The sequence below is a fragment of the Cajanus cajan genome, chromosome 1 (genome assembly GCF_000230855.2).
Source record: "Cajanus cajan strain Asha chromosome 1, NIPB_CcT2T_4, whole genome shotgun sequence".
Lineage (NCBI taxonomy): Eukaryota > Viridiplantae > Streptophyta > Magnoliopsida > Fabales > Fabaceae > Cajanus > Cajanus cajan.
The window spans coordinates 78,892,756-78,908,448 of NC_138517.1; the positions used below are offsets into that span (position 1 = coordinate 78,892,756).

The 15,693-nt window shown below is 30.8% G+C and overlaps 2 protein-coding genes across 2 annotated transcripts; both read left to right on the plus strand.

Annotated features, from left to right (window-relative positions):
- Positions 1-1,654: 1,654 nt before the first annotated feature.
- Positions 1,655-7,527, plus strand: LOC109811446 (NAD(P)-binding Rossmann-fold superfamily protein). Its single transcript, XM_020375203.3, has 6 exons — positions 1,655-1,912; positions 2,354-2,506; positions 2,786-2,879; positions 3,261-3,343; positions 6,477-6,630; positions 7,063-7,527. The coding sequence occupies exons 1-6, from the start codon at positions 1,769-1,771 to the stop codon at positions 7,296-7,298; spliced, it is 864 nt and encodes a 287-aa protein (XP_020230792.1). The 5' UTR covers positions 1,655-1,768; the 3' UTR covers positions 7,299-7,527.
- A 4,262-nt stretch (positions 7,528-11,789) lies between these two features.
- On the plus strand, positions 11,790-15,476 carry LOC109811484 (annexin D8). Its single transcript, XM_020375241.3, has 6 exons — positions 11,790-12,546; positions 13,174-13,319; positions 13,757-13,975; positions 14,635-14,847; positions 15,097-15,186; positions 15,270-15,476. The coding sequence occupies exons 1-6, from the start codon at positions 12,474-12,476 to the stop codon at positions 15,474-15,476; spliced, it is 948 nt and encodes a 315-aa protein (XP_020230830.1). The 5' UTR covers positions 11,790-12,473.
- Positions 15,477-15,693: the final 217 nt, after the last annotated feature.

A 15,693-nucleotide genomic window follows, 5' to 3' on the forward strand; every position in this document is an offset into this window, starting at 1 on the left:
GGTCATCATTAGAGCGAAAGTGAGGGTCTAATTTCGCCAAAAGAATCTAAACATTAGTTACCTTCATGAAAAGAATGAGTCAAATGAATGTTCCTCTCCTTCTTTACAAGGTTCGATATGTTTCCAACAATGGTAGCATAATAGTGAAAAGGTAGAATTATGATTCATTACCCAACTTTAATATTTTTGTGAAAAAATGGCAAAGTTGTGAAGTGATAACTCGACTAGCCCAATGTTTTTTTTTTTTTTTTTTAACATTAAAGTAATATCTTTATGTTAAAATAATATTTTTTTATAACTTTTTAATGAAAGAAATAAAAAAGTCAAACTTTAAAACATGTCTTCTATTTTATTTTTTAAAAAGATAGAATCTATGTTTGTGAAACAGGACTTGCATTTTAAAAGTAGTGTTTTCACATACATAACTTACTCTACTTAGATAATTTTATTTAAAAAATCACCCTTTTTGAAAATTTTTGAGAAAAACTCCTTGTCCATTCTCAAATGATTTTGATTTAGTATCATATGCATATGAGATGAAAAATTAAGAGTTTATTTGAATATAAATTTAAAAATATTTTGAGAGATTCTCTATTAAAAAATACTTTTTTTTTTTTAATAGATAAACTTTCAAAAGCTATTATAGCTTGTCTCCAAACATATTCCATGGAATATTCGTAACATCATTAACATGTGTTTGAATTGATGAATGACACATGAAGGTTAATTGTCTTTGTGTGTTATACTTATTTTCTTTGTTATACTTGAGCATGATATGAAATGTATCTCACTCCTTTTTTTATTGTGTATTTTCTCCATAAAATTGTTATAAAGGTCAACAAGGCTGTGAGGATGATGGTGTTTAAGAGGAGGTTTAAGCCTTAATGTCTATTAATGATTATTTCTTTTAGATTCAAAGTTTTGATAGGATGTGACATTAAAACTAGATATTGGGTAATTTTTTTTTATTTACATTATGCAACTTTAGATTTTGAACTATATTATTAATTATTTTTGGAGTGTCAAAATTGTTTTTCATTTAATCAATGTTTTGTATGAATTTATTTACAATATTTGTGATTTGATGCTTTCTACTCCCAATTTTTTTTTTTTCTATTTTAGAAAATACGTTTTTGTCATTCCATATAATTATAGTTGTATGTTTTGGTACTCATTGAGATCTTGTCTGTCTCGTTAGTTTAATGTCATGTTTAACTTAAACTGGCAAGGAACAATGCTGGAAAATTTGAAGATATATATATATATATATATATATATATATATATGTTTTGTACTTTATATTTGGTTCATAGTTAACATTATTATATACTTATTAGTAATGTTATTTATATTAATTTATTAGTAGTATTTTACACACAATTTTGTCCCTTATTTAAATTATATATAATATATATTTTTTATCTGTATACTAAATAAACACTTTGACCTAATAGTAATAGTAGTCTTGTAGAAGTGAAGGGAAAGTGGTTCAAATTCCTCTACATCGTTAATTCTTTTCCAATTTTTGCATGCCAGGTCATTAGCCATACGTAACTAAATATTAAAAAAAAAAACAAGATTTTCGGCGAGAAGGTAGATATTGTGTCATAACTCATAAGTTGTCACGAGCGAATTACAAGACATTAAATTTTACGAATTACAACGTTGGTTAGTGTTTGCTTGGTTGCTAGGCAGCCACGCTTCAAAGTGTTGTGGGCATCATCAACGCTAGAAAAGAGCTTTCTTTTGTCTTTCATTTGATGTTACAATGCAATTGTCCCCAACCCAACACACTTTCATGGCATCACATTCACGGCGCCTTTTATCTCTCACCCGAAGGGCCTTTTCTTCTTCCTCTCTAGGAGGAGTTTCTTTGGTTCAAGGAGCTTCCAGAGGAATTGGCCTTGAATTTGTAAGATTTTTCCTCTATATTGTCAATTTCTTTTTATTTTTTATTTTTTATGTTAGTGTATATGAATCATTGTGTCTGGAATCAGAATGAGGTGAAGTTGCTTTTCACCTTTACCCTTTTAACTTCCAAGTATTAAGCCATTAGTTACTATAATTGTATAAGAGGTAAGAGTAATTTACTCTTTATTTTTAGTATCTTGTGTTTACTTTTCTCATCTTGTCTGTGCTGTGGTACTGTAGTTTACAATAGTTACAGTCAATTTATGATCCATTAGCACCCTTTTTCATTTGAATCTCTTGAAGCAATCTCATGGCTTATCCTTTAATTCACCACCACTGGCTCCACATATCAAAGGAGTCATCAAGAATCTTGGTTGTTAAATTTATCAAATCATTTTGCTGACACAGTTTTAACACTGCCCTCAGTTTCTTCCATTTACAGGTAAAACAGCTTTTAGAGAATGATGAAAAAGGGCATGTTGTTGCAACTTGCCGAAATCCTAGTGCATCAACTGGGCTTATCCATCTGAAAGATAAATTTGCGGATCGTCTTAGGATTTTGCCGTTGGATTTGACTGTTGAAAGTTCAATTGAGGTTATGCTTCTATTCCCTTAACTGTTTTCCTTTTCTCAGTCATTTGCACCAACAGAAGCATGCATATTAGGGTGGCATGTGCCACATTTTTTAGGGGAATGGGTTGGGAGGATAGATGAGGGTCAATGGGTGCAATTTCCCTTTAAGCCTATTTGCATCCAAAAACATAATTATGAAATTCATATTCCATTTTAAGGATCAAGACAGTTCACACTGTTAGATTTAAATAATTTCAAACTTGTTAGTTTGTTAAGGTTTGTGTACTTCATAATGTTTCAGGCATCTGCATTGTCAATAAAAGAGACATATGGCCGTCTAAACCTTCTGATTAATGCATCTGGCATTCTTTCAATACCTGAAGTATTGCATCCAGGTACAGATTTTGTTTCATTCTTTGATAATGGACTTGTAATATCCACTGCCTATTGTAGCCTAACGGAAGTTTTAAGATCCTACTATCTGTGATAGCTGTATAAGTTTTTAGTCATGTATCCTCTCCACCCCCACCCGCAAAACACATGCACCTCAAAAAGAAAAACAAACTGAAGGATAAAAGATGGAAAGATAAAAGAACACAATTTTTTAGCTCATTTATGTAAAAAGGGGAGAAAAGAACTTGCTCCTATAAAGGAGGAAGTGTGGAATGGGGCCAAGTCATGTAAAATTGTGAGCTAAAGTGCTGTTTTCTTGTTTTGAGTTTATGTTTCTTACAAATACAAGTCAGTTGATTATATTAGTTATCTGTACAATACAGAAACAACATTGAATAAGGTGGAGAAATCATCTTTAATGCTTGCGTATGAGATTAATGCAGTGGGTCCTATCTTAGTTATCAAGGTAACATCAATCTAATTATTATTACAAAAGTTTTTTATTTATCTATTCATTCTAGTGATTATTGGTGGATGTTTGTAAATTCTGTAAACAAATGATTAAGTTACTGTAGTGGCCCCACCATAATATCTTTGCTTAGAAATTGTAAATATTTGTCTAAGTTCACGATAACTAAAACTCATGCAGTCAGGCTTGTTTACATTTAATCTGAATTGATATATTCATCTTGATATATTCATTTAGATATTTGATATGTCATCTTTTTTTATTTGATGTGTCTGTCCATGAGAAAAGACAGTGGCTGTCAAGCTATTTCTATTTACCAGGCAAAATAAGCTGGTAAAGGACAGAAAATAGGTGTAAATGATTTCAGTTGGCAAGACAGAAACCGCTCTTGCTCTTAGTCCTGTCTATATATGTTAAGTTATTATGACAAACACACCAGTTGCACAAGTAGTCAGTAGTGTGAGTAAATATCGTCTCCCAAAAGACTTATGTAATACACAACAACAGTATAATTTACAACTAATTTAGACAAAAGAATATTCTATTAATTGATGTTGATTTGTAAAATAAATAAAAACTATGCAAAAGAAAGGTAAAGTTCTTTTCGGTATTTTATCAAATAATTAGAAAACGGTTTATATTAAAAATGAAATGGTATGTTAATGGGTTAAGTTCTATTCCTAGATACAAGCTCCATTAGGTATTTTATTCCAGTTCTAGATTACAAAGGATATTTTCCGATACCTAAGGAATCAAATATCAAACTATGGTTTATCACTCCACAACAAACATTAAGAGTAGAAACAAAATACTAACATTGAAATGGACACACACATATACATACATTAAGTACACATTACATGAGAGTTTGATTAGTTATATATAACTCCAATCTCCAACAAGAATAGATTTAGCTCCTCATTGTCATAGAGCACAAAAAAGAAAATAAGATGAACCATGAAAGATGGAGAGTCAAGGAGAAGGTTGAAGGTGATGAAGAATGTTCCAAATCCCTCGAAAAGAGAGAGGGAAAAAGTGAGCAAAAAGTGTCATGTCATAAAAATGGCACCCAGTGCAAGTTGACCCACTTAGAGCTCAGGCATCAGAAGCATGAAAGAGGCCTCTCTGCCAAGGTCGCATTGGGCCCAAGTAGAGTGGTGCCCGACGCTAGCAAATCTTCAAGGAGGGCTTTCAAAAATTATTCTTTCTTCACTTCCATGTGTCTTCTCATGCTCTAAATTTACTTTCTGATCAAATGTTAGACAAAAAATGGAGATTAGTGGTATAGTTAGATAATGGTAACTAATATCTAATTAATTACAAAAAATATCAAAAGGAGGACTAAGGTAATTAAAAACTATTGAAAAGTTGATTTTGTTAATGTGATATGACCAATAATTATAAGTAAAAGTTAACATTATCAATATACTCCTCCTGACCTTTTGCATTTGGTTAAAAATATAATTTAGTCCCTATTTGTGTCTCGGATTCTCAATTTGATTTTTGTATATAAAAACTTGTTAAATTCATCCCTACATGTGCAAACATTATTGGCTTAGTCCCTATCATTATTCGTTGATCGTTAACTCTCAAACACATTCTTAATTTAGTCCTTATACATGTATCACATTCTTAATGTAGTCCTTATGTTAATAATTCATTCTTAATTTGCATTTTATGTATTATGCATTTGAAGTTCAAAGATTACCTTCCAATTTGTCACCACACACTTCTCTAAAATTACTCTACAATTTTTCTATGATGAGAGCAGTTCAATTTGTTGATTTCGTCTGTAATCAGTCCTTGATTTGCCCTTGCATCTAATGCATTCTTAGATTGAATCTAAATAAGATGGACTATATGTACACAAGACGCAACTTCTTCTGAATCATGTCATTTATCCGAAAGCTGGCTATCCTCCAAATCATGTCATTTCCATGAAAGGCACATACTATGTGTACACAAGACGCATTTGTTTCAGCTATCCGAAAGCTGGCTAATCCTCCAAATCATGTCATTTCCATGAAAGGCACATACCGTTTGCAATACCATTTCATTGGCATTTATCCAAAGGCTGGAAAACAACCACTCTTTTCTCTGCATCAGTAACTCCAGAGAGATCACTGGTTCAATTGTCTCTCAATCTCACTAACAGAAGGTGCCTTGCCATTTCTCTGCCATCAACTCCTTGGCTGTATCTTTTTTCCATTTTGATGCTTAAATCCTTCATCACATGAATTCACATCCCCAAGATCACTTGTGTGAGTCTACATTGATGCATGTCTAAACTAGTATAAAATATCTCAATTATTGACTGAGAATTCCAAGAGCATTATTTTTTACACAGTTCTGTGTGAGGGCATACAGAGTTTGATGAAATATGATATTGTATGAATGGACAAAATTCAAATTCTCACAGGTTAGTAGGACTTGGAATATTTTAAAACAACAGACTGCCTTTGTACCAGTCAGTAACTATTATTATCACGAATTAGTTTCAAAAATGGACCTATACCATATAGTTATATATCAAGTTATAGCATAGCATTTGTGTCTATGCATGTGGCATGCCCCAGGGCACTTGTTCCAAGAGATGCACACAAAGAATTGTTGCTGAAAAATTTAACCATGTGTTTCAGCTAACAGCTATAAATAGATATCGACCATGCAGATTTGACGCATGAGATGAAACTACTGCGCAAATTCTATTACAGTTCCGTGCTCTCCTGTTTGCTTTCATAAAATGGTTCTATTCATGATAAGAGCCCTATTAGACTCTCTATTGGGATCCTATCAGCTCCATTTAAATTTGAGTAATTCACTCAGTTCCGAAGTTAATGAAAAAATGATTAGTTTTGCCATTCCATTGCCTGCAAGATTTTTTCATGGGAGAATTGTTAAAGGGATATTGGTCCTTCCAGGCCCCAAAGTAATGATTTTCCTTTAACATCTTACCTTTTTTATTATAATTTTAGGGTTTTCTGCAATAATTCCAACAATGCATTTGTGAATTATCATTGTTACTGTCTACTTTCAAAAGCGTTCCTTTATCTTTGATTAAATGAATTAATTTGTTTTCAATAATTTGGTGTCAATGTTTTATATCTAATTCTGTGAATCTTGAAATCAGCACATGTGGCCTCTTCTAAAAGTAGGAGGCGGCCATGGGACTGAAAGAAGTGCTGCAGTTGTGGCTAGTTTGAGTGCAAGGGTTGGATCTATTGGGGACAATCGTCTTGGCGGCTGGCATTCTTATCGATCTTCAAAGGCTGCTCTTAATCAATGTATGACTTTATTATTATCATCTTCACTGTCTTAAGATATTCAATATGATAAGTTCAAGTGTCTCATTGAATCTTACAAATGAGATCTGATTATGGTACTACTAAACATATAATCTGTCTTAGTTATGTACTATAACAAGTACACAACTCATCCCATCCCGTGTACAAGGATCCAGCATGATCCAACTGAAAAATTCATCATCTGATTGGATCTTGCAAATTGTCGGATTTCCATAGCAACTACATGGTTCAATCTTGTAAATGCAATTATCACCTAAAACTGAAAAAGGCATTTCTTCTGTTGATAGTGCTTGCATAAAACATTCTTATCTTTCACTGCCCTAAGAGCTCTGTTCAGTTTTATAGTTGTATGTAATGTTGCATTGGCAAAATAGTAATATTTGCAACCTTTTCTCCCCTTAATTCTAACAGTATCGAAGACTGTCTCCGTGGAATTTGGAAGAAAGAAGGATCCAATTGTGTGCATTTTGCTGCATCCTGGTACGGTTGACACAGATCTCTCTAAGCCATTTCAAAGAAATGTGCCACCAGAAAAGCTCTTCAGCAAAGAGTTTTCAGTCCAGAAGCTACTAAGCATCATTAACAATGTGAAGAGCCATGACAATGGCAAGTTCTTTGCCTGGGATGGTCAAGAAATTCCTTGGTAACTCTGTCATAACAGTGAGAAAATATACCAATAACAAGTGTCAGTGTGTCACAGCTACACTCAAGAAAAGAAGACTAGAAAATTGTATTTCATAAAATTCATTGATGTTTATGAAACATTGAAGAAACATAGATACTTTTAAATGTTCTCCATACTGATATGGATAGGAATTCAATCCTCATGTACTTAAAATCACAAAATAAAATAGAATTCTTCACTATTTCTCTCAATCATGTAGTGGCCTATTATGCGCTCTATTCACAAGGTCTTATGTTTCCTTCTTTTATATATTTTTTTTAAGAATATATATAATTTTACATATTTATGTTATACCATATATTGCTGCACTATATCTTAATTTTTAGACAAGTATATCCCTATTGTCCTACCGGTTTTATATTGGATGGCAATGCTGATACCTGATTTTGTGCATCACAGTTGAATTTGAAGGTGCTTTGGATATATTTAAATGCTTAAATTTGTTATAGAAAATACAAGAGAAAAGAGATAGAAGATTCTTACAAGTGACAAGGGTGGAATTTTCTGGCTTTTTTTTTTTTTTTTTTTTTTAATATATATATAATGGGATGATTTAGTGATGACAGGGGATTGCTGGAATTGAGGATGGTTAGATTTTACAATGTGACTCGAGTAGAAACTTTGACCTACGCTTACCAAATACCAATTTCTTATCAGTCAAATGGTCACAGGAACAGAATATGTGTACTATAAATTCAACAAACATGTCCACAGGATATATCTACATGTATTCTGCAAACCAGAAAAGACAAGGACAAAACACGTGGAAAACACTCTCCTAAGAATATAAAGTTCAAACTAAAAACATTGTAGTTTTTTGACATATTCAAGAAGATATTATGAGTCAATGAAGTTACTAATGTAGAAAAGAATATGACCACCAACAAGATCCAACAAATTATAGATAGCTGAATTCTCAGAAGTTTGATTCCTGACCACATACATGAAAAAATCGTTGTGAAAGATAAAATTAATTTTCATAATCTCTATGCATCAACTATAGGTTAGATGATATTTTTTAGTGAAAAAAAAAATTTGACATCTGAAGTTGCGGATTCCTCCAAAACTTATCACTTTATCATTTATGTATCAGCAACTCCGTCAATGGTCCTAATTTTACTCTAGAGACAAAGACTGCATATAGGCATGAAGTGGTCTTTCATTTTCATCAAGTTAATTATTACTGTTTTGGGTTGAATAAACAGTATCAGCAGCCATGGAAAAAATATCGCATTATCTTTTCCTTTTAATTCTAGCTTAGCCCTTCAGTTAGATGTCTACTTGCTTAAAAAAAATGCTGTAAGTTGTGGAATTAAGTTTTTATTTTCTTTTTCTTTCTGTAAAGGGGTAAAATAGCCATCACAAAGAGTTAGACATGGATAAGGAGCAAGATTTTCTGCTCCAGTGCATTTGACTGCACACTTTTTCTTACCTCTAATATCAGTAGCATGCCGAGGCTACGGAAGGAAACAAAAATGATTAACTTAGAAAAAGAAAAGAAAATATATTTTAGAAAAAGGACAGTTAGATTTGTGTTGCTTGAATTGAAAAGTGGACAAATTTATGGAGCAAAAAGTAAATGCAGCCTTAATAAAAGTGAATTAGTCAATACAAGAAAACTAAATTGAGGTTCCAAAATAGACTACCAGTCCACTCACGACTAACATAAAGGCATAGCAAGACTTAAAATAAAAAGCATGAGACTCATGCAGTTTTTACTTCTTCTTCTTTTTTATTTTTTTTATTTATTATTATTATTATTATTATTTTTTTACATAGTTTTTACTTTTAACATCATAATAACTCAGCATGCATGCCAGTGGGTCAGTGATTGCATGCGATGTACAATCGATTAAGTCTTTTTACTCTTACTAATTAAGATCTAGAATTAAATTTGACTTTTTTTTATATTTTATATTTTTTCATGCAAACTAATACAAAGATATGATAAATAATACATAATGCTAATAGAAATCCTTAAAGAAGTTAATGGTTGATTCTAACCTTAATTAGAGTTGTAACTTGTCTTAATTTAAGTTTTTATATAAAAAAAATAGTGACTCAGTGATCCACTGAATGCCTCCTATAGGTAAAATGGTGGTTTTAAGAGTTTCTACAAAATTCGTTTGAAATCCATCATGTCATAATGGAAAATTTATAGAAAATTAATTGTTCCAAACTAGTATTCGAACATTCTTAATTGAGTATTTATTCACTAAGTTTTCATCAAATGGAAGCTTATTCTTAAAATAATTAAACAAAATCTTATAAGAATGTTATATATAAGCTACTTCTGAAAACCTAAATCAATTCATCCAAACACTCCTTAGAGACTTTTCCAACTTTCCCCTACAAAAATAGGTATTCAATGGGTTGTCCATTCCTAATAATAATAAATCAATAGTATATCGTGATTACAAAAGTGGGAAAAGAACAACTTTTTACCTCCTAAACGATTTAGTTTCTTACATATCATTCACTATAAAAAGAATACATGTTCTCCATCGATTAAATATCTGGTAGTAAATCTAGTGTTGCTGCACTGAAAGAAAGTGAAACCGATCAATTACATATTATAAATCCTTCTCATTTGTAAAGGAATCGGCCAATTTCATATGTAAACTCCTTATTACAATTGAGCAAATTAAATATTTATTTCTTACTTGGTACGTTATGGAAGTGCCATTTGGAATATATAAATAACTGTGCTTCACTTTGCAACTAAAACCAGCCAGTGTTGTTTTGTTTGCATCGCAGTGCATGATTAACGCATGAAATTTTGGACACATTTCATTTACAAATCTGACAGTGAAAAAGAGAGGTGACCGAATTCAATCGTTGAGTCCAGTTCATTAAAAGCAGCACATATGTTCATTATTTGTCTCCTGCACCTGCAGTATGCAACTCCATGGTAACAACTAAGAGCATCTGCAGTGGAGGTTGCTTATAAACAACTTTCTGTGTCACATCACTGTCATATCAGTTCTGGCTCATTTTATGAGTTACTTAAATTTTAGCAAAATTGCTTCTAAAATTTAAGCAACCTATAAAGTAGGCCAGAACTGATATGGCAGTGATGTGGTACAAGAGGTTGCTTATAAGTAACTCCACTGCAGATGCTCTAAGAGCATCTCCATTGGGGGTTGCTTATAAGCAATCCCCTATGTTACATCAGCTCTTTTCCACTTTATAAGTTGCTTAAATTTTAGCACTGAAACTTCTACAAGCAACTTTGTTAAAATTTAAGCAACCCATAAAATAAAAAAGAGTTGATGTGACATGATATAGTACAGAGAGTTACTTATAAACAACTCCCACACTGCATATGCTAAAGAGGTTGTTACGGTAGTGGATAGTTGCAGATCATGACAGGCTTTGATTTGGGAAACATTCCTGTGCCAGCACATGAAGGGCTACCTCGTACATTACTACTGAATTTCTTTTTTTTTGATTGATACAAGTGATAATAATTTGTATCTCTTAATCAAATTGTTACTGATACAATATATAATCTTGAGTACAAAATATACTACATTGCAAGAGAAATATTAACTTTATATGTATTTACTACTCCTAATAGAAGATTAGTAACTATTTTTAACTGTGAATATACTTGGTAACAGCATTATCATAACTGTTAAAAAAAAGTGAGTCTCTCTTTTTGAGACTAATCTTCATGACGAGTCGAACTCCAATCTATATCATGATATTGATATATAATATATGGTTCACACTATGGTGACCCACCAGATATTTGGTGACATCGTATAGCCATTTCACACCATCTTTTCAATTCTCACTATATTCAACAACATTCACATCAAAAGTCGTGCTTTGTCCTTGCGTGTCAATGTATACTGTTGTAGGTGGATTCTCTTACATGCACTCAAAGTGAAGGATACGTATAGTCAGTATATATATCAGAAGTATTATCTTTTAGAAGAAAAAGAATACACAATAATGTAAGTTCTCAGATTCTTTTGAATATTGATGCATAAAGTTATGAAACTTCCTCTTTTTTATGTTTTTAAACATAAGGCCAACGTGGATATATATATTATGGGAGGAATATTCACTCGTGTTTTTGGAGTAATGCTTCTTGACATCTAAATCGGTCATAACTCATAAGCAACCCAAGTTAGCAACCAGAATGTTGATACAAAAATATGGTTTCAAAAGAGTGTAAACATGTGACATTTGTTTTTTCCTGTGAACAAAGTCAAATAGAAATAGGCTGAGCAAGAATGGTAAGAAGGCTATGAAAAGGCCAAATGGGCTTTTATGGGATACTCCCTTCTATGGCCCGTTTCAGAGTAAACAGTTTTTTGTACTGTTTTGTAAGTTATGGTTTAGATGTTTGCATATCACTTTGATCTTATGTATATCCAAGTTTTTATTTATTTATTTACATCTTTTATGCAACTTTTTGTTGTCATTTAGGCAAAAATTAATTGAATAAAATAAAAAAGTACACGACAATGTAAATTGTCATTCAATCATAAGATATTATTCTAAGTTTATTAATTTTGATAATAATCACTCTAAAAATCACATCAAACTTGATTTCTAAATAATTGATGGTATAAAAATATTTTACGCAGAAGATGTACATCCAATTATTCATTAAACTCGTAAAATAATTCATTCTCAATTATTAGATACAACAAAGAAAACTAAACAACGTAGGTTGTTATGATTACTTTGATTGTCACATTAAAATATTCCTTCCAACAACTTTTACCAATATTAAATAAAATAATTTGTTTTAAAATTTTCGTTTCTCATACTTGTATTTTATATATAATAGGAGTGTGTCAGTGAGTAAAAACGATACATTTGTCATTAAAAATATAAATTTATGGTTTAATTCAACGTTATAAAGATTTTATGTTACATTTTTTTTTATTGATGATCTATTTAATGCTAAGTTCGTTATTCATGTTTTTGGGAATATCTTTTACAATAACATATTTAAGTTACTTTTTTAATTGACAAGAACTGTTTTAGAATAACATATGTAGTTTAACTGTTACGAATGTTATTTTAATTTTGCTTTTTCTCTTCTATAAAATAGAAAATATAGTTAACTCTTTTGAACAAATATTGGCACCAAGTAAGATTTGACACACAAGACCAAATGGCTACTCTAATTGCTGCAAAAGATTCTTCTCCAATTGAAGACGCTGAAAATATCAAGAAGGCATGCAAAGGTTATCTTTCTCCAACTTTATTTTGTATCTATGTATCTTTTATGTTAACACAAAATAAAAATAATAAAAAAATAAAATAAAAATAAAATAATATATATATATATATATATATATATATATATATATATCATTAGATACATCACCATATATCATATATGTGAAGAAGAATGAAATAAATCATTATTAAATATTAACTTATTGTAAATGGTGTCATGTGAAGTTTTTTAAACCATATAACATAAGTAATCATATTATTTTATATAATTTTAATTTTGTTATTTATGTATGCTTATAAATTTTAATGCATTCTTATGTCATATTAGTATAATATAATTTTAATTTTCAATACTAATGGTATAAATTTTTAAGTAATCATGACACCTTTGCAAAACTCATACAAATTAAATCATTCTTATGTCACATTTTGTATTTTTGTTTTTATCATAATGATGCATCCAACAATTGGTTCGTGTCCCATTGCATCTTACTTTCTATAAAATTATCTAGATTTCCTTTATAAAATCAACACCTTACATATCAAGTTCATGGGTATACACATTAAACTTACTAGATTACTAGATTTCTAACAATGTATTTTTATTTTTCTTTTAATAATGTATGATTCAGGATTGGGGACAGATGAGACAACTCTTATATCCATACTAGCACATCGAGATGTAGCTCAAAGGAAACTTGTGAGGCTGGCTTATGAAGAAATTTATCATGAAGATCTTATCCAACAACTCAAATCTGAACTTTCAGGAAGCTTTCAGGTAAAAATATTACAATTCATACCATTAGTTTTCTAAAGATGGTGTAAATTACTTGTTTCTCATAAAAAAATAAAATAAAATCAGAGATAGTAATATATAAAAAACTACTAGATCCAACTTCAATATATTTTTCATTGATTATTCAAAATTTAAAACAGATTATTCTATAGAATTCAAATCGAGTGATTTTTTTTAATCTTGTTCTTATAAATACATATTGGGCTAGTTTTTATTTATTTATTATTTTTTTATGGCAAACATATTCCATCCAAGCTGACCCACGACATAGGATAATTTGGTTAACATTCAATTTAATTGAAATAAGTTTCAAATCATGTAACATTAAAATAGTTTGGGTGTATCTATTGGATGATTAACTTTTTTCTTATTGCCAAATATGATCTATTTTCAATTGGATGATGGATCCATCAAATTAGAGAGCTATTTGCGATTGGACGATGGATCCAGCTGAAAGAGATGCTGCATTTATTAACGAAGTATTAAAGAAGGAAACACCAGATTACAAAGTAATTATTGAGATTGCTTGCACAAGAACTTCAGAGGAGTTTCTTGCTGTAAAGCGTTCATACCACTTCCTATACAAGCATTGCCTTGAAGAAGATTTGGCATCCAAAACAATTGGTGATATCCGCAGAGTAAGTGGGTTACTAAGCTATTACATGTTTCGTTTTCTGAAAAACATATTTCAATTTATGAAAGACAAATATAAAATTATAGTGAGAATTACATAGAATTAATTGTTTCCCTAGGATAACATCTTAAATGAAAGAACAATTATTAATTTTGAAACTAATACTAAAAATTTCAGATCGATCACATTGTCTAAAGTAATGCATATAAGTAAAGATAATCTTTATCTTAAAAACAAATTTTGTAGAGTTGAATTAAATTTAAATTTACATTCCAAGATCTTATCATTTGTCTATTTTAGTGATTATTGTTAAACCTATCCTATTATCTACTATACACGTAAATTTTTTATTTGGAGTATAATATATGAATGGACACAATTCTCATTTTACAAATGTTGATTTCAGTTAATAATAAGGGAGAGTAAATTGTTTTCTTGTTGATTTCAATGTTGAAGATGAAAGTTAGCACAAATGTATGCATTGATAATCTTTCATTTACATGCATTACTTCTTTTAGTGCATAGAAGTAATATTTTCTACTAGCACAAACCAGATCAATTTGCTTGAATATAAATACAAATGTATCCACAACCTTTCATCCTTTCTATTTTACAATTGAATTACGATCCAAATTAATTAGAGGCATATGATTTTTCATGCAGCTGTTGGTTGCAGTTGTAAGCACCTATAGGTATGATGGAGACGAGTTTGATGAAAATCTGGCCCATTTAGAAGCAAATGTTCTTCATGAATTAATAGAACAGAAGACTTTTAACGACGATGAAATCTTTAGAATTTTATGCACAAGAAGTAAGAAGCAGCTGTGCGCAACTTTTAGCACCTTTAGAAACATTTATGGCACGACAATTACCAAGGTAATGATATAAGAAGGAACACATCACCATTCACCAGTGATCAGGAATTTCAATGCTATAAGAATTATTAAAGATACTATGTTATGGATTTAAATGTACTCAATTGAAATAAGGTTTGACAGTAAAATAAGGGTTTAGGGTTTATGGATTTAAATGTATTCATAAAATAAAATCTTATGAAAAAAAATCAAGGGTTTAACTGATAAAATCACCAACTAACTACACATTGGTATTCTTTGCTGATTGTAGGGATTATCAATTAGTCCAATTGATGAATACATGGTAGCACTGCGTACTACATTTCGTTGCATTAAGAACCCTCGAAGATACTTGACCAAGGTAACTGAAATCATCAAATTATGTTAGCCACTATTCTCTATTTTACAACTTCTATTGAACATGTAAACATTGACTTGACTTAGGTTTTAAGCCACGCCTTGAGTAATTTGATAGCTGAAGACCATGCTTTGAGCCGTGTTATCATCACTCGTGCAGAGAAGGATTTAAATGAAATTGATGACATTTACTTTAAGAGAAATGGTGTCACACTTGGCAATTCAGTGGCTAAGAAGACATCAGGAAATTACAAGACTTTTCTTCTTGCATTGTTAGGAAAAAATTGTGTTTAACGTATTTGTGTTGTACTTTCTAACTGGGATCACTATACTATCACACTATATATTTAAGAAAAATACTATTCTCTAAGTAAGATATCAAGGAAATATAAAGGAGTTATTTCTACAAATTGGTTATTTAACGGCATGCAAATACTATTGCACATTTCTTGAAATAGTGAAATACCAGGCAGACATCATTCCAGGAAGTTTAACTTTGGCCATTTTCTCA

Excerpts from the sequence above, each read along its gene's own strand:
- LOC109811446 (XM_020375203.3), top strand. The coding sequence starts at position 1,769 with ATGCAATTGTCCCCAACCCAACACACTTTCATGGCATCACATTCACGG. Across the intron at positions 2,507-2,785 it reads CTGTTGAAAGTTCAATTGAG|GCATCTGCATTGTCAATAAA; the intron begins GTTATGCTTCTA and ends ATAATGTTTCAG. Across the intron at positions 6,631-7,062 it reads AAAGGCTGCTCTTAATCAAT|TATCGAAGACTGTCTCCGTG; the intron begins GTATGACTTTAT and ends TAATTCTAACAG.
- LOC109811484 (XM_020375241.3), top strand. The coding sequence starts at position 12,474 with ATGGCTACTCTAATTGCTGCAAAAGATTCTTCTCCAATTGAAGACGCT. Across the intron at positions 13,320-13,756 it reads AACTTTCAGGAAGCTTTCAG|AGAGCTATTTGCGATTGGAC; the intron begins GTAAAAATATTA and ends CCATCAAATTAG. Across the intron at positions 14,848-15,096 it reads ATGGCACGACAATTACCAAG|GGATTATCAATTAGTCCAAT; the intron begins GTAATGATATAA and ends TGCTGATTGTAG.